This window comes from Ahaetulla prasina, chromosome 4 (genome assembly GCF_028640845.1).
Source record: "Ahaetulla prasina isolate Xishuangbanna chromosome 4, ASM2864084v1, whole genome shotgun sequence".
NCBI lineage: Eukaryota > Metazoa > Chordata > Lepidosauria > Squamata > Colubridae > Ahaetulla > Ahaetulla prasina.
Window position 1 is genome coordinate 129,020,860 of NC_080542.1, and position 26,183 is coordinate 129,047,042.

At 37.6% G+C, this 26,183-nt stretch overlaps 2 protein-coding genes across 3 annotated transcripts in view; one reads left to right on the plus strand and one right to left on the minus strand.

Annotated features, from left to right (window-relative positions):
- CCDC7 (coiled-coil domain containing 7) overlaps positions 1 to 18,699 on the plus strand; it is a 250,176-nt gene extending 231,477 nt beyond the window's left edge. Inside the window, exons 69-75 of the mRNA XM_058179731.1 lie at positions 44 to 142; positions 540 to 635; positions 1,537 to 1,659; positions 7,348 to 7,437; positions 10,316 to 10,414; positions 16,789 to 16,838; positions 18,431 to 18,699. Of these exons, the coding sequence (XP_058035714.1) occupies positions 44 to 142; positions 540 to 635; positions 1,537 to 1,659; positions 7,348 to 7,437; positions 10,316 to 10,414; positions 16,789 to 16,838; positions 18,431 to 18,520 (647 nt within the window). The 3' untranslated portion in view covers positions 18,521 to 18,699. The remainder of the gene's footprint in view (positions 1 to 43; positions 143 to 539; positions 636 to 1,536; positions 1,660 to 7,347; positions 7,438 to 10,315; positions 10,415 to 16,788; positions 16,839 to 18,430) is intronic.
- A 1,598-nt stretch (positions 18,700 to 20,297) lies between these two features.
- The window catches only part of ITGB1 (integrin subunit beta 1), a 42,924-nt gene continuing 37,038 nt past the window's right edge, over positions 20,298 to 26,183 (minus strand). Inside the window, exons 15-17 of one of the 2 annotated variants that reach the window (XM_058179732.1) lie at positions 25,893 to 26,059; positions 25,418 to 25,498; positions 20,298 to 21,508 (exon numbers count right to left, since the gene is read on the minus strand). In XM_058179732.1, coding sequence (XP_058035715.1) covers positions 25,424 to 25,498; positions 25,893 to 26,059 — 242 coding nt within the window. In that variant the 3' untranslated portion in view covers positions 20,298 to 21,508; positions 25,418 to 25,423. The remainder of the gene's footprint in view (positions 21,509 to 25,417; positions 25,499 to 25,892; positions 26,060 to 26,183) is intronic. The other variant, XM_058179733.1, reaches the window with a different exon arrangement.

A 26,183-nucleotide genomic window follows, 5' to 3' on the forward strand; every position in this document is an offset into this window, starting at 1 on the left:
AGATTTTTATATATAGATGTTTTCTCTTCAACATTCTTTTTAGTGATAAGACATATCGGACATGAAGAGACAAGCCTAGACAGTGCAAAATCAGAGGAAAGACCCATCAGTTCTCTCCTAGAGCAGCGGAGCAGAATTCTAGGTAAGTGATGACTTTCTAGATATACCTGTTATTTGTACCTAACTGAATTTTCATACAATTAGCATGTAAGTCATCTTTAACCTGTTAGATTGCTGATTTTCAAAATATTATTTTTTTATTATTTTTTATTTTGTCGAATACATATTAGATAATATATATAAGTATAAGCATGAATTGAATATATAAAGTGAATACAATTAAAGGGAACATTAGGACAGGGAGGTGGGCACGCTCGTGCTCTTATGCAGGCCCCTTACAGACACAGAATATAAATTCAAAATTGCTTTGTGCCTATACATATAAATTTGTTTATAAATATATATAAAATGATTCTTTAAATTTATGATGAACATTTTGGTATCTCTGCAATAACCTAATATAATCCTTTTCTTTCCAGGAAGGGAAGTAGATATGTCAAGTAGAAGCAAACTTATCCCACAGTCTTTGCATAACATATCCAGTTTTTTTCCATTTGATATCAGCAAGTTTTCTGGTAAGTATATAGATAAATATTTTGAGGAAAATTGGGGATGGACATAAAAAGATGGTCCCAATTTAGACTTTGAATAAAGGAGCAAAAAGAATTTTAAGACTTGGGTATATATGTTAAAGGAAAGGTTTAAACTTTTTTTAAAAAAACCAAAGGTACAGTTCCATTCTACTTGTAAAAGAATGGCACTTTAATTGTTAACAGTTCTTTGGACAAAGACTGTCTATCTGCATTTCATTCCTAAAGTAAGTTCTTGAGGATATAAAATATTGCAGTAGCAAAGCAAAAGGAAAACTAAATGAACAAGCAAAAATGTCTCATTTTTTCCCCTAAGAAAAGATTATCCTTATTATAAACCATAGATGTAGGACAGAGATAAAAAATAAGGAATAAAAACAAGGACATGTAAAAATAAAAGCAAACTTTTAAAATATATTTTACCCTGATGGTATATTGTTTCAGCACTTCAATCAAGACAGATTTAAAATACTTCGGCAAACTCTAAAATACACAGTTTGCCTAAGGGCTTATACCTAAAATTGTTCAATTACATCTAAAATATGAGTTAATATGTACAAGCAGATGCAAGATAGATCAAACTGATAAGAATCATAGTTAAGCTTTGCCTGAAGCAACATAAATAATTATAGAATTATTCCTGCTTTGGTCTTCTGTTTCTAGGACAAAATGCTGAACTTATATTAATTCACACATTATAGGCAGAAATTCACACTGAAAACAGAAATATTATTGCCAAATGCATCTAAACAAAGACACACACATCCTTTAATATTATCAAAAGGATAGAATCAGACCAGAGCATTACAGCAGACAGATTTATTGAGAAAATGCAGGAATTTTGGTTGATTCTTTTTTAAACTTTAGTTCACCTTGTTGTTTTCAGCCGATATTGCATTGCATGAATTACTGGAATATAACAGGACTCTGCTTCCAGGCCATAAAGCAAATCTGCGGCATGCATGGCAACTTGCACAGCGAAAGATACTACAACAACAAGCTAATCTTGGTAGGTTATTTGGTTAATGATGTATACAAATCATCATTTACATGTCCAGGAAACCAAGTGAGTTTTTCTTTTCTATTATGAATAACTCAGTTTAAAATCTAGCAAAGTATGAGTAGTTAGATATTTTGAATGGCTAACTATTTCTTTCACATTCTGAGTATATTTTAATTTATTTCTTAGTTGTAGGAACCAATCTGGATTGGTCATTGGGATGAGAGGTTTTGTCTTCCAAGCTTTCGGAATCATGCTAGAGCCTTTCCTCAGGGTACTTCTAGAGCAGCGGTTCTCAACCTGTGGGTCGCGACCCCATTGGGGGTCGAATGACGATTTGCCAGGGGTCGCCTAAGACCATTGGAAATATGGGAAGTATACTTGCGAGTCGAAGAATCGCGCTCCAATGGTTGACTCCACAAGCCAGCTGCAGGCTCTTCAAATTGCTAGCCGAATTCGGCTTCAGGCGCGATGAATTAAAAAAGAGAGAAATCTTTGCTCTGATGTCTCCCTCTCAAGCCAGCTGCAATCACTCCCAATCGCTACCCTAATCTGGCTTCAGGCGCGATAAACTTAATATGGGAGGAGTCGCCGCTTTAATGCCTCCGTCCTCAAGGCAAGCGCAAGCAGTTCAGTCGCTAGCCAATACGGCATCAGGCGTGATAAATTCAAACCCCCCCCCCGCAGTTTGCCGCTTTTTTTTCCTCTTCTGCGGTTGGGGTCGTCACATCGTGGGGAATTGTATTAAAGGGGTCGCAGCACTATAAAGGTTGAGAACCACTGTTCTAGAGGCTAGAGACAAATTCCCTGAAAATGGGCTCTAGCACAAGTCCAAAAGCTCAGAAAACAAAACCTCTGGTCCCATTGAGCAACCCAGAATGGATCCTGCAATATTATCCTGGGACAATTATATTTGTTTTAGAAGTATATCTGACTGCAATGTCTGCAGACTATTTATACAATCTGTTTTCTATTTTTTTTTCTTTTTTTGCAGAAATTTGAGAGGGAATATGCATTTCTTAAATTATGCCTGCAGTTTTTTTATTTAGAAAAACTGGATGAAAAAGAAATTAAAAATGCCATTGAATTATGATGTAGGAGAATATTTTGGATTGCAAAATTAAATCATTCAACATTAAGAACAGATGGTTTGTTAAAAGCACTAATAATAAACTTAAAAGGTACTATTTTGCACACGTAACCTTTAGGCAACAATAATAGGAAAAGGTTTTGATCCTCGAAAAATTGAAGGCAACCAAAAAAGAGATTAATGGAAAACTAGATAGCTAGATACCATCAATGATGACACATATATGGTTTACAAGAATGTAAAAGAAGCAGGTAATAAACATTCTTGCTGAAATTACGTCTACTGACTTGAAGAATCAGAAGTGGCTGAATGATATCAAAGAAACAAACAAGAACAGTCCAGCAGCTCATACATAGTCAATGCATTTTTAAAAAGTTGAGTAGCACAGGAGTGCACTTAACTTCCGTACTGGCTAGTGTAGTATACAACACTACACTACAAGCTCTAGTTTTTGTATTCAAGGCTACACGTACCGTATATAAAATGTGTATCTGTAATCTAGTTGTGAGTTTATTAAGAGCATAGAGAGCTGTGGTCAGACAATTTTAGTCCAGTATCAGCTAATGTGGTGCAATGGTTAAGAAGATGTTAGGCTAGAATAGCAGGGAGATGCAAGGTTAAATTTATCATAGAAACTCACATTTGAAGTTTAAGTCACATTTTCTTACCCTTACAGTGTAGTTGTTTTGGGGGCAAATGGAAGAGGAAGTGCTTTTTACAATGATTGATATCTTTATAGAAAGTCAGAATAAATAGTTCTAGTTTTTTCATAAAATTTTTGTTGTGAAGAAAAATGAAGAAGGAATGCTATATATGTATATGTATGATATTTGACCTCTTAAAGGAAAGGCAGGATATTGGCCTATCAAATATCTAATTAGCTAATTAACTGAAGAATACCTATAGTTTACAAACCAATGTCAGCTAGACATAGGCAGTGTTAGTTACTGATATCACCTGCATCTTTAGTAATAGCATGTATCAAAAAAGATTTTCAAATGATTTATTTCTATAGGGGAACAATAAGCTTACCCAGTAATTGTACCCACTGTGGAACAGTAATAGTTTCCATAATCACTAAGTTACCCACAACATGTCCATCTTGAAAGTGTTTCAATGGATTACTTCTAAACCAGGGGTGAAATCCAGCAGGTTCTGACAGGTTCTGGAGAACTGGTAGCAGAAATTTTGAGCAGTTCGGAGAACTGGCAAATACCACCTCTGGCTGACCCCAGAATAGGGAGGGAATGGAGATTTTGTAGTACCCTTCTCCTGACATGCCCACCAAGTCTCACCGACCAAGCCACGCCCACAGAACCAGTAGTAAAAAGAATTTCACCACTGTTCTAAACCATTGAAAGACCAGTTGCATACCATGACAGATTATCTAACAAAGATAATGAAACAAACAACCTTCTCTCTAATAAACAATTTGGTTTCAGAAAAAAATTGTCTTGTAACTTACAACTTCTTCACTGCAAAAACATATGGACTACCAACCTTGATCAAGGTAAAGCAATAGATGCAATCTACATAGACTTCTGCAACGCTTTTGATTCAGTAGTACATGATAAACCACTCCTCAAACTAAAATCCTATGGCATTTCGGGACCTCTTCACAATTGGATAAATGCCTTCCTGTCAAACAGACAACAAGTGGTCAAAATTGGCAACATTATATCAAATCCTGTTCCTGTCAAAAGTGGCGTTCCCCAAGGTAGTGTTCTTGGTCCAACGCTCTTCATACTATACATAAATGATCTCTGTGACCTCATCTCAAGTTATTGTGTTCTCTTTGCTGACGATGTCAAACTATTTAATACCACTAACAATACTTCTACCCTTCAAGAAGACCTTGACTTAGTTTCCGATTGGTCTAAAACTTGGCAACTCCGAATCTCTACTAGCAAATGCTCAGTCTTACATATTGGAAAAAAGAATCCTATCAACAAGTACAAACTCGATGGTCATTACCTTACTGATGACCCTCACCCTGTCAAAGATCTTGGAGTTCTCATATCAAATGACCTAAATGCCAAAGCCCACTGCAACTACATAGCAAAAAAAGCACTAAAAGTAGTGAACTTAATTTTACGCAGCTTCTTTTCCAAAAACTCTACACTACTAACTAGAGCATACAAAACATTTGCCAGACCTATTCTTGAATACAGCTCATCAGTCTGGAACCCATACCACATCTCTGACATAAATACAATAGAACGTGTCCAGAAATATTTTACTAGAAGATTCTTCGCTCCTCTGAAAACAACAAAATGCCTTATACCACCAGGCTTGAAATCCTGGGATTAGAAAACTTACAACTCCGTCGACTCCGACATGACCTGTGTTTAACACACAAAATAATCTATTGCAATATCCTTCCTGTAAATGACTACTTCAGCTTCAATCGCAATATTACAAGAGCAAAAAATAGATTCAAGCTTAATGTCAACCGCTTCAAACTTGATTGCAGAAAATATGACTTCTGCAACAGAGTTGTTAATGCTTGGAACTCATTACCTGACTCCATAGTCTCTACTCAAAATCCCAAAATCTTCAACCAAAAACTGCCTACTATTGACCTCACCCCATTCCTAAGAGGACTATAAGGGGCGTGCATAAGAGCACAAAAGTGCCTACCGTTCCTGTCCTATTCCCTTTATTATATCAAATTAATATATCTAATGCATATTCTTTACTTATATATATATATATATATATATATATATATATATATATATATTCTTCATGATATGTTTTTTTTTACTTATGACAATGTTTGTGTATACTGTTGTGACAAAATGAAATAATAAAAAAAAAGATTTGGATCAATCATCTTTATAAGCAACTTTTACTCATCTCTTCCTCTAGTCACCTCAAACTGTTGCAGAAGCCCAAGAAACCAGGAATGTTTAACCAAAGACAAAATAATGTAGAGGCACTATGGAGTAGATCTTTTTCATAATCTCTTCACATTACACATATCAGTGATCGACATCGTTACTTGCAGAAGATAGGTTAGGTATCTAATGAAGTACGGGAAGACAAAATCATTAAACCAAAAGAAGTGTTAGTCCTTTTTTTAAATTCTTGGCAATGATGATACACATACAGTGAATGCTATAATCACGTCATTATTCTGTAAAGTTCCTGAAGAGAAATGCAATAAAAAAAAGTAATAAAAATGATTATCAAGGCCATTGTCTGGTGGTGGCAGGCCTGCAGTTTTATTTTGGAGAGACTTTGGATAGAAATAAGACCCGCAAAACTAACCAAATAAAGAAAATTGAAGAAGAGTGTTATGTTCAGTATGAAAGAGAGACAGCTGTGAATACCTATGTAAGTTATGAATATACCAGGTCCGCCTGATTCGCCAGTTGTGCCCCTTCCTTGACCTGGATGCCCTATGCACGGTCACTCATGCTCTTGTTACCTCTCGCTTGGATTACTGCAATGCTCTCTACATGGGGCTTCCCTTGAAGAGCACCCGGAAGCTCCAGTTGGTTCAGAATGCAGCTGCACGGGTGATAGAGGGAGCCGCTCATGGCTCCCATGTAACACCACTCCTGCGCAGTCTGCATTGGCTACCTGTGGTCTTTCGGGTGCACTTCAAGGTGTTGGTTACTACCTTTAAAGCGCTCCATGGCTTAGGGCCGGGTTACTTACGGGACTGCCTACTGCTACCGATTGCCTCCCACCGACCCATGTGCTCTCACAGAGAGGGACTCCTCTGGGTGCCATCCGCCAAGCAATGTTGGCTGGCGGCCCCCAGGGGAAGGGCCTTCTCTGTGGGGGCTCCCACCCTCTGGAATGAACTTCCCCCAGGACTCCGTCAACTGCCTGACCTTCGGACCTTCCGCCACGAGTTGAAGACATACCTATTTATTCGTGCAGGACTGGCATAGAAATTTTTAGTAGTTTTTAATATTTGGATTTAAATTTTATGGGGTTTTATGGTTTTAAATGGATTTTAATTTGGCCTTATATTTAATAAGTTTTTTAATCATTGTTTTATTGTGCACTTTTTATTGTTTTATTTGGCTGTGAACCGCCCTGAGTCCTTTGGGAGAAGGGCGTATAAAAATCTAATAAATGAAATGAAATATAGTATGCTAAAGTAATGGGAGGTCCAGTAAGAAAGAAGGCAAAACAATAGAAGATGCCAAGCAAAGTTCCTTGAAGGTTCTGTGCTCATGTATATTGTCCAGACAAAGAACAATCAAATTTTAAAACAGCATTAGAAGCTTAAATCCTCTGTATGTTTTAAAAAAAAAATTCTAAAATTCAAGTTACTTCAAATTTTATTCTCCAATACTCCGAGAGTATAATATTCTGAGGTTAATTTGTTGTTAAAAAACCCCAAATTAATTGGAAGCCAATACAAAACATCCTCTTTTCAACTTTGTTATTATATATTTACAAACATTTTGTCCATTATTTTGATTACTATTCTAGTTGGAGTCTGAAATTTTAATTAGAATATAAGAATGTGTATCTTACATTTTCTTATTTAAAAAATCTGACCTTGTTAGCCTTATTTTTCATTAGAATTATATTTTTCCATTCACATTGTTCTCTTAGAAATTGTGTTGTGTTTTCACTTGTAGCTGAAAAGTTCAGAGGCTTGTCAGTGTTTTTGCCTCAACCAGGTGGCACTACTAGGTTCCAAGATTATTCTGCCCATCCTTTAAGACCAGGTAATCCATACAGTTGACTTAGTGAAAATAATTCTGAAGTTTATTTTTTAAAAAATGAATATTATATTCTAGATGTTATGGATGTATTTAAACATAACTTTGGTTAATTTGGTTGGGGAGGCTTCACGCCACTACATGTTTACTGGACCCATGTCCTTCCTGGCTGGTACTGGCCACTCAGGAGGTGACACAAGGCTGGCTCCAGGAGATTATCAACGCTTCTTTGTTGGAAGGGGTTTTCCCCGCCGCCTTGAAAGAGGCGGTGGTGAGACCCCTCCTCAAGAAGCCCTCCCTGGACCCAGCTATTTTGGGTAATTATCGTCCAGTCTCAACCTTCACTTTGTTGCGAAGGTTGTAGAGAGTGCTGTGGCGCGACAGCTACCACAATACCTGGATGAAGCCGTCTATCTAGACCCGTTCCAGTCCGGCTTCCGACCCGGGTACAGCACGGAGACAGCTTTGGTCGCATTGGTGGATGATCTCTGGAGGGCCAGGGACAGGGGTTATTCTTCTGCCCTGGTCCTATTAGACCTCTCAGCGGCTTTTGATACCATCGACCATGGTATCCTGCTGCGCCGATTGGGGGGATTGGGAGTGGGAGGCACCGTATATCGGTGGTTCTCCTCCTATCTCTCTGACCGGTCGCAGACGGTGTTGACAGGGGGGCAGAGGTCGACCGCAAGGGACCTCACTTGTGGGGTGCCGCAGGGGTCGATTCTCTCGCCCCTTCTGTTCAACATCTATATGAAGCCGTTGGGGGAGATCATCAGTGGCTTTGGGGTGAGATACCAGCTGTACGCTGATGACACCCAGCTGTACTTCTCCACCCCAGGCCACCCCAATGAAGCTGTTGAAGTGCTGTCCCGGTGTGTGGAAGCCGTACGGGTCTGGATGGGGAGAAACAGGCTCAAGCTTAATCCCTCCAAGACGGAGTGGCTGTGGATGCCGGCACCCCGATTCAGTCAGCTGCAGCCGCGGCTGACTGTTGGAGGCAAGTTATTGGCCCCAAAGGATAGGGTGCGCAACTTAGGTGTCCTCCTGGATGAACGGCTGTCGTTTGAAGATCATTTGATGGCCGTCTCCAGGGGGGCCTTCCACCAGGTTCGCCTGGTTCGGCAGTTGCGCCCCTTCCTTGATCGGGATGCCTTGTGCACGGTCACTCATGCGCTCGTTACCTCTCGCCTGGATTATTGTAATGCTCTCTACATGGGGCTCCCCTTGAAGTGCACTCGGAGGCTTCAGTTAGTCCAAAATGCAGCTGCGCGGGTGATAGAGGGAGCTCCGCGTAGCTCCCATATAATACCGCTCCTGCGCAGACTGCACTGGCTGCCTGTGGCCTTTCGAGTGCGCTTTAAGGTGCTGGTTACGACCTTTAAAGCGCTCCATGGCTTAGGGCCTGGGTACTTACGGGACCGCCTGCTGTTACCACATGCCTCCCACCGACCCGTACGCTCTCACAGAGAGGGACTTCTCAGGGTGCCGTCCGCCAAGCAATGTCGGCTGGCGGCCCCCAGGGGAAGGTCCTTCTCTGTGGGGGCTCCCACACTCTGGAACGAACTTCCCCCGGGTTTACGCCAAATACCTGACCTTCGGACATTCCGTCGCGAACTGAAGACGCATCTTTTTATTTGTGCGGGGCTGTCTTAAATTGAATTTTTATCAAATTTTTAAAATTTTTATTAACTAATTTTAAACGGGGTTTTAGCTCACTGTATATTTTAATTTTCAGGCCAATTTTAAAATAAGTTTTTTAATTGCATTTTAAATTATATATTGTACTGTCTGTTTTATTTTTGCCTGTACACCGCCCTGAGTCCTTCGGGAGAAGGGCGGTATAGAAATCAAATTAATAATAATAAATAATAATAGATTATTAATAAAAGAGTATGGATTTATTTTATGGCACATAAAGTCATTTCTAGCACTTAAGACAGATTTGTGTTTTTCAAATAGCACTTTCTGGAATCCTATGGCTTTTTCTCTTGATCAGGGGTTCCAGTTTTTTGTTTTTTGTTTTTAAAAAACCTGGAAAAAAATGAAATTCCCTGAAATAGATTAACTTAATCTATTAGAACATAGAATAATAGAGTTGGAAGGTACCACAGAGGTCTTTTAGTCCAATCCCAGGCTCAACTAGAATACCTCTAGTTGGATCTCTGGAATACCTCTGAGATTAAATCCTTAGATTTGAAGAATTTGTAAACTCCAACCCACATCCCAGTACTTAAAAAAGTGTGCATTGTATGTAATAACCCAACCAAAACCGACTAAATGCAGAATTTAATAGTTAGTATTCGGTTAATAGTTTTTTTTAAAATTTTATTTTAACACTCTTTTAGCTTTTGAGCCAGTGTTGACTCTTAGAGACTACATGGAAAAATCCATGCAGCTTTCTGGGCAATATTTTTGGAAGTGGATTGCCATAGTTTTCCTCTTAGAATTCAAGAGAGTATTTTTTAAAAAAAAAAACTTTTTGTAATAATAGTTATATCTTAAATTTTGTGTCTGATTGTATAGCATATACAAATCTGATTCTTTAAACACCTGAGTTGCTCTGATTATTATAAGCATATAGATGTTCATAATTCAATACATTATTTTTTCCTCATTATCCTATGATAGGAAATTGCATATTTTAAACTCATTTTGACTCGGACATGTACCAAGATAAATATTCTGAATGGATAAATAAGATTTTTCAAACTTTAAATTTGTTAAGAATGGTATATTTTATATCTTCGTTTTCTTTTTTATCCTTGAATACCAAGAAATGTAAATAATTACTACTACTTACAGTGAAAAATACTTCAGCATTTTTAAAATTCAAGATACAGGCAAAGTAATGTTGCATTGATCACCTGTATATATTTCCATGTAGCATGGGAAGCAAACCAGTTAAGCCAAAAGAGCTACCCTCAAAAGCTGTCTTTGTTAAAGAGAAGACTATTGGGACCAGAAATAAAAAACAATATAAAAGGTAATAACTCAAGTGTCAATTGTACCTTCTTCATAGATTTTGAGAGGGAAAATGTAAAAATGTACAGTGTTCATGAGATTGTCTTTAAAAGATATTGGGGGAAAAGCATGCTTCACTTTGCTAGGTATATTTTGTATATTAGGTATATATACTTTGCTAGGTATATTTGCTAGAATAATCAGAACTGCACAATTTGTAAAAAAAGGGCTGTTGCTGACTTTCTGGATGTAGTATGCTGAATACTTTACCTCTAAATCTAAAAAAAATCACCACCAAACTCTGAGGGAAATGTCACAGGTTTTCAAAATATGAGAAATAAATAAAGGAAGGAAGAAAGGAAGGAGGGAAGGAAGGAAAGAAAGAAAGAGAGAGAGCGAGAGAGAAAGAAAGAAAGAAAGAAAGAAAGAAAGAAAGAAAGAAAGAAAGAAAGAAAATATAAATATTTTAAATTAGTTGGTAATGGTGACTTCCTAAAAAAATGCTTATCTTTAATTTTTTCTTCAGTTTTTATGGTTGCTCATTCAACATAAAGCTTTGGGCAGTAATAACAAGCAGTTCTTCCAGGGGGCAATCCACTTGTTTATTTGAACCATCTTTTCCATTGACTTCCTCATCTTCTCCTTTTAACCTTGCCAAGTGGGCAATTGATTTATGTCTTCAGAATAAAGTCAAAAATACTTCTTTGTTCAACCATATAACTCCACCTAAAATATCCTTCTTTACTCTCCTGTAGACAGGATCAAGGGTATGATGATACCAAAATTTCTGTCCCTAAACAATTCTTTTGCTATACCCAAGGAACAAGGCCTATAGAGTAACTCTTCTTACATAAAGATAGTACTCACCCTAGGCTGTGGGTATCAGAAAGGTATCAGATAAAGAGGAGGTGATTTTTTTTGGCCTTCTTTGCTGCCTCCCTCTTTCCCCTGAGTCATTATAAATTCTCTCCCCCTCCCTTTATTCCTTACCACTTTGGAAGACCATTCCCTTGAAATGGGAAGTAAAGAAGAATAATGAGGAACCTCCCTGATTCCCTGGCATCGTAGCTTGGCAGTGGGGGAGAGACTTAGGAGAAAGCCATGATGATCACTGGTAGGAATAGCAACTTTCTGGGAATTTTCCACTAGATCTGTACTATTATTTATTATTTATTATTTATTTAATATATAAGCATAAGCATGAAAGTAACTATATAATATATAAGCATATATATATATAAGCATAAGCATGCAATAACTATATTAATTGGATATAATGAAAGAAAACAATAGGACAGGAACGGTAGGCACGTTTGTGCTCTTATGCACGCCCCTTACGGACCTCTTAGGAATGGGGTGAGGTCAATAGTAGACAGTTTTTGGTTGAAGCTTTGGGGATTTCGAGAAGAGACCACAGAGTCAGGTAGTGCGTTCCAAGCATTAACAACTCTCATAGTCATATTTTCTGCAAGAACAAACTTTGGTTGCCAGAAAGGTTCTAGTCTCTCAGGCAACCAAACAAAATAGCCTTGGAGTCAGAGAACCCTATATCTAGACTGTAGAAAAAAGGGGTGGTTAATGATTGTCCTATAGGTAGCTGTAGAAAGTAAAGAATATGTTCTTGATGTAAATAGGCAAGAATATGCAGGTAGGTTGCTAATTGATGCAAAGCATATAGATCATATGATAACTGTACCTAAAGAGCTACACTGGTTTCCAGTAGCTTACCAGGCACAACTAAATGGAAATAATATCTAGCTATTTTGAGCAATTAGACGGGAAAGCAAACACATACAGGACACAGGTCGTCTTCTCTTCCATATTGCCAACCATAGGTCAATACCCAATGAGGAAATGGAGGATTTTAGAAGTAAATTGCTGGCACAAGGGATGGTGCCATTGAGAGAATTTAGGATTAGAATAGAATAACAGAGTTGGAAAGGACCTTGGAGGTCTTCAGGTCCAACCCCCTGCTTAGGCAGGAAGCCTTATACCATTTCAGACAAATGGTTATCCAATCTCTTCTTAAAAACTTCCAGTGTTGGAACATTTACAACTTCTGGAGGTAACTTGTCCCACTGATTAATTGTTCTGTCAAGAAACAATTTTGTTTTCTACAGGTTTTGTAGACTATGGTTTATGATACCTTTAGGAAGGGCTTCTGCTGAAAGACGGACTGCATCTTTTAAGGATTGGGAAGAATGTTTTTGGAAACCACTAGCTAGGTTAATCTGAAAGGCTTTAAACTAAAAATGGAAGGAGAGGGTGTCAAATCTTTAAGACCAAAGTCAATCATAAACTCCAAGACAACAAATCAGCCAGTGAGGAAAGAAGTAGTGACAAGGAAGGGGAACTCAAGTATAAATTAGGAGACCTGGAAGCAAACACAGGATCAGCCATAAAAAGCTCAGAAACTCTGAGAAATGAGATTATTAAAGCCCAAACACAATACTACAGAAAAAGAAAAAGAAAGAAAAAAGAGATCCGAGGTGAAACCAGCATGGTTGCATAAAGTGTTATCTGACAAACCATGGGACAAAAAGGGCAAATATACAAAATGAAAAGAGGGACACATAACTAAAACAGAATACTACAAATAGCCTGAATCTGCAAGGAGGGACTCGAGAAAAATAAGGCTTTCCCTTTCAAAAAAGGGAAAAAGCTATATACCACAGCTCAATACCTGGGAAAATTCTAGAAAAAATAACTAAGCAGCAGATTTGTAAGCATTTGGGTCTGGCGGTTAAACCATATGACAATTAAGGGAAGTCAATATAATGAAGAGAAGGATTAGGGATGAAATGAAAGTGTCTTCTAATACTTGAGAGGCAGACAGAGAAAAAGGGTTTTTTATTTATAACTTATTCTCCAAAGCTCCTGAAGACAGGACAAGAAACAAGGTGGGGAGGCTCATCAAAGAGAGATTAAATTCCTGGAACTAAGGAGAAATTTCTTGATAGCTTAGTTCCTGGAGTTCTGGGTGCTCCATTGTTGGACGTTTGCAAGAAAAGATTGGACACCCATTTGTCTGGGAAGTCCTTGGACTCTTGTCTTAGGCAGTGAGTTTGATTAGAAGGCCTCCAAGGTTTCTTCCAGCTCCATCATTCCATTCATTCCACTCCATTCCATTTCATTGGATTTTCCTGCACATCTCTGTCTATTTCTGTCTGATTTTCTCAGATACTTTCTTTTTGTTTCTAATCCCAGGCTACACTTGGAGCAAATAGTCTGAATCTTCTTTCAGTAGAATAGCATTAAAGTACCAAGCTTTGCTTATCTATACTTTTTGTAATCAAATCTATCTTTGTTATAATTATAAAAATCTGTTCTCATTATTCATTGGTTAGGTCAGATTTCCAATCTCAGGAACTTTCCTATTCACACACTTCAATTTGGATTTATATCTTGTTTTTATGTCTGAATTTTCTTAGCTGTTTTGAGCCCTGAGCAAAGTAGAAATGTGGTGATAAATTTGATATATAAATTAAGTACTAAGACAGTGGCTCAGTGGCTATGACGCTGAGCTTGTTGATCAAAAGGTTGGCAGTTCAGTGGTTCGAATCCCTAGTGCTGGGTAACGGGGTGAGCTCCTGTTACTTGTCCCAGCTTCTGCCAACCTAGCAGTTCGAAAGCATGTAAAAAATGCAAGTAGAAAAATAGGGACCACCTTTCATGGGAAAGTAACAGCGTTCTGTGCGCCTTTGGCATTGAGTCATGCCGGCCACATGACTGTGGAGACGTCTTTGGACAGTACTGGCTCTTCAGCTTTGAAACAGAGATGAGCACCACCCCCTAGAGTCGGGAACAACTAGCACATATATGCGAGGGAAACCTTTAACCTTTAAGATTGTCTAGCCAACTAAACATTTGAACTCAGTTAAAGTTAAAGGTTAAATTTTAAAGTTAAAGAGACACGGTGGCTCAGTGGCTAAGACACTGAGCTTGCTGATTGAAAGGTCAGCAGTTCAGTAGTTTGAATCCCTAGTGCTGTGTAATGGGGTGAGCTCCTGTTACTTGTCCCAGCTTCTGCCAACCTAGCAGTTTGAAAGCACATAAACATGCAAGTAGAAAAATAGGGATCATCTTTGGTGGGAAAGTAACAGTGTTTTGTCCGCCTTTGGCATTGAGTCATGCCGGCCACATGGCCACGGAGACATCTTCAGACAGTGCTGGTTCTTCGGCTTTGAAACCGAGATGAGCACCACCCCCTAGAGCCAGGAATGACTAGCACATATGTGCAAGGGGAACCTTTACCTTTTTAAAGTTTAGATACTGTGGAACAGTGTTTCCCAACCTTGGCACTTGAACATATGTGGATTTCAACTCCTCAAATTCTCCAGACAACATAGCATAGATGAAATCCACACATCTTCAAATGGCTAAGGTTGCAAAACATTGCTGTAGGTGTTGTCCTTTGTCAAAAATTCAGAAAGCCAAGCTGAATCCAAATCCATTTTTCCTTCTAGTTGCATGGCAGACAGAGAAGGGAGAGAGTAAGCACAAAGTTTCATTCGGGCTTATGTGGGCATAGGTCTATATTAATGCTAAATTGAGCAATATGTGGGGGTCTAGGACTTTTCGGCTTGAACTTTTTGCCTTGCCTGTTTCTCCTAGAGGTTTTCGCCTCTGCATTATTAGCCACAAACTTTTCTCCTCAGCTGGCCCTCCCCCAGTCTTTTGCCCTGGCACATTGGCGACGGTCCCTCCATCCCAGTCCCTTTGCCATTTGTTGAAGTATAGTTAACGTAGGGCTTTTGGCTGCCCAAGACAGCCTATTTGCAGCCAGCCTATTGGTGCAGGGACTTGGGGGCTTTGGGAGTGGAAGAGCAGGGGCTGCAGTTCAGAGAGAGGCTCAGGAGAGCCAACAACACCCCACCCCTTTGTTCAAAGTGCCTGAGACAAGGGCTGGTTCGCATCTTCTGCCACAAAGGATGGGGGGGAGATGGGGCTGTAGAGGATGAGGGATCCATCAGGTGAGGTTCCCAGGGCCTCTCCCTGTGGAAGAGTAGCTGGGAGGGGGCAAAGATATTTTGTCCCTGACCAGGGCTGCCGTGGTTAGTAGTACTTGGGGCTCTGTCCCCCCAGCCAAGAGCCACTCGCCTGTCAGTTCGGAGCCTTCTGATGTTGTCGAAAGCACCATGGGGGGAGGGAGGGGGGGCTGTAGATCCATCAGGTTGAGCTTTTGCAACCAGCTGGTGGGAATAGCTGGCCTGAACTTTTGCTTTTCCTTCTCCTGGTTTCTGAAGACCCACCTGTCCCCAGAGCCCTGCTCTCCTCTAGCTCCCATCCCTCTTTGTTCCCTCTCTGCTTCTCCCAGGTATCTGGGAGTACCCAGCTGGGCTCACAGGTTTACCAGCAAATATTTTCCCAGTGTCCTTTGTTGAGGTTATTTACCCTGGATGGGCTAGCTCATGCCCTCTGCCTTTGCCCTGTGATTCCTTGGTCAAAGCCGCCTCCCCCAACATTTGCCAGGGTTCCCCTGTGTGGCAAGGCTAGAATCGATGCTGCCTTCTGGGTATGCTGGGGTGGCATTGTGAGTGTTCTCCTGTTTGTTTATTCAGTAAAGAGGTTTTAAGCATAAATGGAGGTGCTGTGGAAGAGCGGAGGAGGGGAGGGGCGTGAATAACCAGGCTTAATCGAAAGGAGTATGTTTGAAGTCAGAGAGGAAAATTCTTTTTACCACCTTTTTTTTTTCGTGGGGTGTTTACATTGCTCTGGCTTTGATTTGCCTGCCCTTTATGCTTAACAACCTCTTTTCTGAATAAGCAAACAGGAGAACTTAAAGAGCCAGCTTCCTTCCTAATTTCCTAAGGAAAAGGTTTGATTCTAATGAGTATCTCTGTGTATTTGATAAGCTATATAAGAGCAGTGGTGGTGGTGGAGTTAGGGTCCTTCTGATCCTTTGCCAAAGATCCCTTCCTTGCAAGAGTGTGGAGTGCCCGGTCTTTCCCTGGACTTCAATGGGAAGCCCGGCTGGCATGCTGGACGGAGATCAAGAAAAGTCCCATTCCGATATGTGGAAACACATTGTAGTGAACTCATAAAAACCCTTGTTTTCAATATGAGTTGAATGGCAGTGCTGTACTACTAAAGCTTTATTGAAGGATATCAATAACAGAAAGGGAAAGAAATAATAAAAACAAATCAGGCTTCACTGTAGTTTCAAAGCAATTTATACAGCATTCAATCTGCACTGCAATAGAGTTGCATAGATTGCATTTTAAAATGGTAACATAGCTATTTATCTGTCATAAAATATTTACATTCATGTTAAAATTATAAAAAGTCAATACTATAAAGTTGACTAATATTTTGCCTAGCAAAAAAATACAATTAAATATCAGGTAGATTCTAAATTGTTATAATACAATAATAGACTTATGCATTTGTCCTTAGGAGCCACTTCTTCAGCCTTTCAAGGACTAACTAATCAAGTTCAAGATGTAGTAAGTAACTATTGCTCACAAGTTGTAGAATACTTCTGTAGTTGATATATTGAAGGGACTACAGGTAATCCTTGAGGTACGGAAGGCCTTTTAACGAATGTTCGAAATTATGACAGTCTCCAAAAACTAAATATGACCCCATCCCATGGCCCTTATGACTCACTTTAGGTGGCTGCAATGCCCTCCATCTCTCCTCCATCTCATTCTGATGAAATCTTGCAGCACTTGGGCCTCATCCCCACATGCCTATCACGCTGCACACTTGCCTTTTGAAAGCAGGTTATGAGTCCCCAGGCCATGCAACAGTGATCCAAATACAGCCTTCAAATCAGAATCATAGAAATCTATTAAGCCTTTAAACCACCTTTAAAGTTTTGCTATCTAATATGCTATTTCATGAATATTTCTTCTTTATAAATTGATAAATTCAAATAATGCTTATAGCCAATGGAATTGTCCTGTCCACTCAAGAAAGCAGATGTTGATTTTAAAAATACCATTACTATTTGCAAAGAGCGATTCACTGATTAAAAAAATAAACTCCATATTTAATCATGTTCAAACAAGGTGAATTTGTATAAAAACAGTAGACTTCAAAATGATATTAAAGTAGTAATGCTTATAATTAGAGTTGCCTGTAAAATAGAAAATTTCTGTTTTATCATTTAAACAATATAAGTTGGTTGTATTCCAAAAGAACAAAATATAAAATAACTCGCATTCCATGGTTTTTTAGAACACATTTAGAAGTTTCAAGTGTTGCAGGAAACCGCATGAGAAGAGAAACTTTGCACCTTTGTTTCTATGACTGTAGTGTATGTGAGATGTCCTTGACAGAAATTGGCAAGAACCCCTATACAAGAAAAAAAAAGCTTAGTTCTTTTAAGTTCTGGGGAGCAAGATAGTATATTCACTTAATGGCAATTTGAAGTTACAACAGACCCCCTTCCTAAAGGTACTTAAGACTGATTTTGAGGCAACTCAAACATGTCCCTGGCTCATTGGGATATAAGGAGAAGAAAAGCACATTGGGCTGGCAAGATTCTGTTACTAAAGTCTAGCTAAATAAAGTGTAGGTTTAGTTTTCCAATTGAGTGCTTTTCTGATCTGATCGGATCCGATCTATCTAGCAGGGCTAACAATGACAGGGTCACAAGAACAGGTAAAACTGACAGTGCCATATTATGTACCTGACTTGCCAATTTTATTTTTCACCAGAAGTATTTTTAAAGTTGTTCTTGTCATGCTTTACTTAATTTTCGAAATGGTTTTTATTTCAGTAGTTTGAACACTTTATTGCAAAAAAAATAAATAAAAATGCTACTGGTCTCCACCATTTTAGCACCATTCATGCTAAGATCTCATGCTAAGAACATCTGACCATTTGGGACAAGTTTCAAGCAAAAAATGTTTTCTGGTCTCAAGCTGTAGTGTATATATGAAGTTTCTAATTAATTGTCTATTGATTAACCAAACTTACAATTGCAAAAGGAAATGAAGGGAATAATATATAATTCAAATAATAATGTGAAATGTATTTTATAAAGTTGATTATTGTAATTGCATACAGAATATTTATGTTTGAATTATAGGATTCATTCATTATTTGTGGAAAAAGATGCAGTCCTCCAAGAAAAGATGGACCTTCTCCAGTTATAGGGCAGAATTCAAGAAGCCACTGATCTAACTTTGTTTTTTGTTTTTTTGATTAATTCATTATGCAGCGACCTTGTAACTTTCAACTTTATAACTGTGATAAGAAAAAATTAAGGCATTCATGTATGAATCTCTTTTGAGACCTGTGAAAACTGTAATTTGTAGTGTAATGGCAGTTAAAATATACGTAAACTGAACTACCAAATCTCAGAATGCTTTTTACTGCATTTGATAAAAATACATTTATGCCTCTCTGAAATGACTTTTTGGGGTGGAGGGTTTGGAATGGCATAGTCTGTCTAGAATTCAGATTTTTTTTTCAAAAAAGGACCTAACCAACCAGACCCTTAAAATTCACAGGGAACCAGCTAATACAATATAATCTTCATGTTAAGTCATAATATAGTTCATTTCTTTATAAAATTTCATGCTCTGTTTGCTCTCCACCACACTTAAAGCAGCTAGCAAATGTTGACTTATAAGCAAAGTGAAGGTTCTCTTTGTCTTGTTATATGCAGAGATAATAGCAAGTTCAAAAAAATAGATGGATTTTTTTTGTACTATTCCAGCTAGGGAATCATGCTGATATGGATGGATATATCAGTTCCAAGTGGGGACAAAGACACTGGAAACATGGAGACTGCTTGGAAAGATGGTTTAATGGTGGTCAGGATCACATGGCTTGAGATCCTGAACAGAAAAGGGATGAGATCCTGTGTGCTCCCTGGCTTTATGCTTTTTCTGAGCTTTAAACTTTCTGGGGCACAAGAAGAGTACCCTGATTGGCTGTCAGACTCCCAGGGGGTGGGGGGTCTTAGCTAACCTTGCTGGCTGATGTAATCTTCCCAGGTGCCATGTGGTGAGTTCTGTTCTATTGTGTTGCAAATGATGGTCCTAAAGGTGGGGGGATTGAGTTTCTACCTCTGACCCATTGACAAAGGTGGGGGGAAATGAGTGAGCTTGGTTGAGGCTTTAATGGCCCATTGACAAAGGTGGGGGGTAGTCAGGAAGTTGCAGGGAGCTACTTTGTCTTTAAAACATGTTTCTCCATTTCTCATCCAGGGAAATATATTCTGCCTTTTAAGTATTTTCTAAAATATTTCATTCTTCTAGGAGGGGGGTGGGTGCTAAATTCCTACAAATCTATGTACAGTTCTCATCCTCCCAAATACAAAATCTGCTCATGATTCTAATGTAGACAGTTGATTGAAATAGAACCCATAATTAGCATACTTTCTGCATTATGCTGGTCTACACATAACAAAGGAGCAGTAATTTGTTCCTTTAGGAATATTTGTTCCTACATGAAAAGGTGGTTATTGTTGAAGTATCCTAAATGGTAAGAGGACACTATGTAAAACTTCTGATATTTGACCACTTAGCCTAAATGAAACCAACAAAATAATATTGCACATGCTGAGGTATCAAGTAACACAAGTTAGAATGTATAATGGTTGCATAGGATATATTGGTGGGACGGGTAGGAAAGACAAATTATTAAATGCTGAGTTCCAGATATCTTTTCATAGTCCTAATGAAACAAAAACATGTCTTAATATCCTTAAGTTCCAGTTGAATGTTCAAAAAAGCCTAAAATCTGCCATTGCTATTATATATATTTCCAGGTTCCAAATGTTTTCTCTTCCCTGGCATTAAAACTCCTAAATCTGCCTGATGGATGGAACCTGGGATTCTTGAATTTTCTTTAGAACTATTCTTTCACCTCAAGAAAACCGGAACTCTCCTACATTTTAAGAATGTTCAGCTTTAGCAACACTTACAATAAAGAAAGAAATACCAATACGATTTTTAAAGGAATTTATTAAATTTAATAAATAATTTCCATGGTAACATTGTAAAAAGTGAGCATTGTTAAAATAAAAGGCACTTAAAATATGAATGTGGCCAGTACTGAACAGATAACAGAATAGCCAGCAGCAAATATACAAGCCACAGTAACTCCTGATTCAGAATCATGCAATTTTAGCTATAGGATAAATTACAACCAAGATTGCAAACATAAGCTGGTTTAACAGTTTAACAATTATCTTACACAGAAAGAAATCAAATACATTAAAGATAAATTGCCAAAGCACCAGGCTTTAAACCAAGCAAGAAATTTAAAAACAAACCTAAGGAATTAAGGCGCTAAGAACTTGCTCCTATTCTGTGCCCTGTATATGTTGGACTTTCAATTTCAAATATGACCTGTTTTTTAAAAGTCCAGCACCTCAGGATGGCATCAGATAACGGGGAGATGATTTAAAAAGGAGTCTTGGCAGTGTACTTGTCAGTACTAAAATTGGAAACTGAATTTACACACAGGAATTATTATCATTATCATCATCATACCTGTTTTAATAATATTAAAGCTCTTTATTTTGGATCTATTTTTTCTTTTCTTATACATACATAGTGACAACTTAAAATGTATGTCACACATGAAGCTTGAAATTAAAGTTACATCATGGTTTCTGTATTACTGAATACAGAAAGTTGGAAATTAAGTCTCACATTATTCATAAACTAATTTTTATAGTTTATTAGTAAGTATTAGGTTTGCACTATTTGTGCAAGCCAAACCTTGATACATCTATAAGGCTAAAAACTGTTCTAATTTTAATACTTAATGTATAGGCAAATTGTTTATTAAGTGTTTCATTCCATACAAAAAACAGGGTAGATAAAAAAGCACCTCGAGTAAGCTATAATCTTATTGAGTAGGATATGCAATCTCAAGTATTCAGTGAATCTTGTGGCACTATTTGTTTGCAAAATCAAAGAAAAAACTTCAAAAATAAAAATACTGTACATTTAAAAAATTGCATAGGAAACAACTGTGTAGGTAAGTAAGGAACTAGTAAATCCATTGCAATATTGCCAAAAGCTACGTAATGAGTACAAAACTATTATATCACACCCAGTGCTGTGAAATCATAAAGCAGTTTTCATTTCCCCTCATACTTAGGATTCACTACAGTTGTCACGGCACTTTTGTATATAGGATTTTCACCCTAAAAGAAAATAAAAAAGGATTATAGAGTGAAAAAACTGTCAATTTATTGAAATACTTTCAACATACTGCCAAGCCAATTAGAGCTCCATGTGCATATAGGTCCCACAGCTCCTACAATGTATCAACGACTGAAACAAGCAAGAAAACTTTTTTCCGGAGTGGAATGGAAATATTACAGATTATCTATTATCCAGCATTTTTAATTTTTACTACACATCATGCCTAGCACAAATTGTTCTTTAGAATATACAAGGAAAGAAACTGCAAATAATCTATTCATAGGAATTTTATAACACTTTAATGCACGATGATGATATGGGTAGCCCTATAAACAAACATTAAAAGAATTTTGGGAAAAATATTTCTTTTACATCAATTCCATATTCCCTCCTGTGTATACGTACTTTAATTGAATTGGAAACTTTGGATGCATTTCTGAAAGTGCAAAATTATCATTGGCATTACTGTATCAGGAAGACTCACAGCCAAGTGCTCCTTTATTACTGAAGTCTAATGATCTAAGTAACATCAGCCATAAAATTAGTCTCAATGTGAACACAGCAAATCCATCCTTCAATATTGAGAAACAAAGCTCACAAACAGCAAACAGAAGAGAGGACTTGCGACTCACACATAAAACCTGTATAATCAAGTTGTTTAAGCATGGATGAATTTGTTCCAAATTACATATATGTTGACACAGCAAATTGATTTGCAACTAATTCCCTATACTGAAATCCATGATATTATCTGACTTAAAAAAGCAGCATTATTCTGCACTCAAAAATTATGGACTTCAATCCAGGACACTATTTTTGAACTTTTGTTAACTATTCTTTTTAAAGCTTGGGGAAAATGTTTTGTCTTTTTTCAGGACTATCACTGGCAATTATATAACCAGATTCATATAGCATTAGTGTGTTCAGAAATAAAAAAATAACAACTGAATATCAAATAGCAAGAGAGGGAATGGATATATAATAAAAAAGAAAGAGAAAAAGTAAGAAGAGGAAGACATACATGTGAAGAATGCAGCATATTTATGTATACTACTAATAATTTGGTTGTGCCGCAAATCAAATTTGTATGTTTTATATAAACTAACAAAGTTCAGTCTAACAATATTCTATCTCATCATACTATTGTTGTATTCAGTTAGAATAGAGATCAACATTCAAAAAGAATTATTTTATATGTTGCCAAGATTGTATTTGCAAATACAAATGCTCCGTTTCCTGCCACTGATGCTTTTTTCTCTAAAGCATCTATTTAGTTAGTGGCCATTGGCCCAAGAGTCATCTGGGGATAGCACTTACAAACACAATCAGTATTCTCAAGTAAATTAACTAGCCAGCTAAAAAGGTGATTTCAGTGACAATGCAGTAAATAATTTATTCCATTAACAACTGAAATTACTTTAAATTAAGCTACATCATGCCCAGTCTATTTCACAAGATTCAAAGAGCATCATATCTCAACATTTGCCAAGCCCTAAGGTTGGAAAAGGGCCAGAGCTCAAGCATGTGATTAATATAATTTTGCATAGAAGCCCTTCTGAAGAGAAGAGAGTGCTCTGGTTTGCATTTCTCACTTTTTTAATGGGGGTCCTTGTTTTACTCACCAGTGTTTCAGACCTTATTAAAGGGGGCAAAATGAGTTCTTAAATACTTGTCCACTTCCTAATTATTTATTGGCTGCCTTCAAATCAGGCCCTAAGGTTTTCTTGCCAAAATTCTTCAGGAATGGCTTTCTATTACCTTCTTCCTATAGCTGAGAAAAAGGGAAATGTGCTCAAAGTCCAAAGACTATACTGTGTGCACAATTACTGGGCAAATATTTTGACCATATCATCGTTTTTGTGTATATTTTCCACCTCCAAGCTATATAAACTTGAATGCTTAGTAGATATAAGCAGATCAGGTGATGTGTTTTTGTGTAATGAGGGAGGGGGTGGCCTAAGGAGATCAACACCCTATATCAAGGTGTGCATAATTATTAGGCAGCTTCTTTTCCTCAAGACAAAATAGGCCAAAAGAGATTTAATTGACTCTGAAAAGTCAAAAATTTTAAAAAGTCTTTCAGAGGGATGAGGCACTCTCAAATTGCTAAGTTTTTGGGGCCTGATCACAGAAACATCTAACGTTTTGTTGCAAATAGTCAACAGGGTTTCAGGAAACGTATTGGCACATTAACTGTCAAAGATTTGAGAAGATTCAAACATGAAGCTACCAGGAACCCATTATCATATTCCAGAATTGCAACCTACCTGGAGTGCCCAGAAGTACAAGATGTTCAGTGCTCAGAGACATGGCCAAGGTAAGAAAGGCTGAAACCCACCACCACTGAACAAGACACATAAGTTGAAAGGGCAAGACTGGGCCAAGAATAGAATAGAATAGAATAGAATAGAATAGAATAGAATAGAATAGAATAGAATAGAATAGAATTTTATTGTCCAAGTGTGATTGGACACACAAGGAATTTGTCTTGGTGCAGATGCTCTCAGTGTACATAAAAGAAAAGATACGTTCATCAAGGTACAACATTTACAACACAATTGATGATCAATATATCAATATAAATCATAAGGATTGCGAGCAACAAGTTATAGTCATACAGTCATAAGTGGAAAGAGATTGGTGATGGGAACTATGAAACGATTAATAGTAGTGCAGATTCAGTAAATAGTCTGACAGTGTTGATGGAATTATTTGTTTAGCAGAGTGTTTAGCCTTTGGGAAAAAACTGTTCTTGTGTCTAGTTGTTCTGGTGTGCAGTGCTCTATAGCGTCGTTTTGAGGGTAGGAGTTGAAACAGTTTATGTCCAGGATGCGAGGGGTCTGTAAATATTTTCACGGCCCTCTTCTTGATTCGTGCATATAGAAATATATGAAGACAGATTTTTTCAAAGGTTTTATGGACTGATGACATGAGAGTGACTCTTGGCAGACCACATGGATGGGCCCATGGCTGGATCAGTAATGGGCTCAGAGCTGCACTTCGACTCAGACATCAGCAAGGTGGAGATGGGGTACTGGTATAGGCTGGTATTATTTAAATTAACTAGCTGGACCTTTTCAGGTTGAAGATGGACTCAAAATCAACTCCCAAACCTATTGCCAGTTTTTAGAAGACACTTTCTTCAAGCAGTAGTACAGGAAAAAGTCTGCATCTTCCACGACCACCATAATTTTTATGCAGGACAATGCTCCATCATATGCATCAAAGTACTCCACTGTATAGCTAGCCAGTAAAGATCTTAAAGATGAAAGAATAGTGACATGTCCCTTTTCCTCAATTGACCTAAACTCTATTGAGAACTTGTGAACCCTTCTTAAATGGGAGATTTACAGTGAAGGAAAACAGTACACCTCTCTGAACAAGAGATTATGGTTGCTGCTGCACAAAAAGTTGATCATCAACAGATCAAGAAACTGACAGAGTCTGAATGGAAGGCTTATGATTGTTACTGAAAAGAAGGATGGATATATTGGTCACTGATTTTTGTGTGTGTGTAAAATGTCAGAAATGTTTATTTGTGCATTTTGAGTTGTTGCCAAAATCTCACTTTTACTTTCTTAAATGCTCAGGTTTGAGGTTTATTAACATTGTGAATTGACCAAGAGCACTGTAGTTGTTCAATAATTAAATTAATCCTCCAAAATACAACTTGCCTAATAGTTGTGCATAGAGTGTACATGCCTAAGCCTAGAATTTGGTTTCCCAGGTTTCAACCTAGTCCCTTTAATTATTACACTAAACTTCCTCTCTAAATTCTGTTACAATTCAAAGTATGATGCAGCAGTTAAAAAAGGTGTTAGGAATCAAGCAATAATTAGTTAAAGCTGCATTCAGCAACTGAAGAAAAGCACATGCAAAGAGAAAGAAATAGAAAAGAAAATACGAACGGAAACTTAGAGACCAGCTTTACGTCCATAGTTTGGATTCTTGAAATTATTAATAGGACTCTTGTATATTGGATTTTCTTGCTGAAGGTAGAAAAATCATCAATGTGGAATACAAGACAGACAACATTCTAAAGAAAAAAGGTTGTGTTCTGCTAGCATAAAACTGTTAGTTCCTTTAAGATTCAGAGTTGTATTCTATGATATTCAAATGGACAGAATCCTACCAATATCCTCAGAGAACAAAATATTGAGGTCTACAACTGGAAAAACTTGGTGTTAATATTTAAAAGGCTGAACACTTTTAAGAGAATTAAAGAATTATCCAGGAGACAATATGTTTTCATCTTGGAATGATCTGAAGATATACAGAAAGCTAACATACATATTTTTATAAATTGATGTCTGAAATTTCTGAAGTATGCAAACTATCATCAGACATGTATGCCTCCTTAAGATTATTAATATAATGACTCACCGTATCCCATTTTGCATTCATCTTTTCTTTCTCAAATTTTGCAAATTCCCTTCTATCATGAATGATCATAAGTAACTTCCAAATCAGCAATAAAGCTAGACCAATAAGAACAATTCCAGCAACCACACCAGCAACGATAGGAATGATGTCAGGACCAGTTGGGCATTCTAGCAAACAAAATGAATAAATGAAGCATAATATTAATACAGTTGGAATTATGAAATAGCCATCCAAACATATGAATAATTAATGCTGTTCTTAGATATGATGGTTGCGCAATCAGTCAGATGT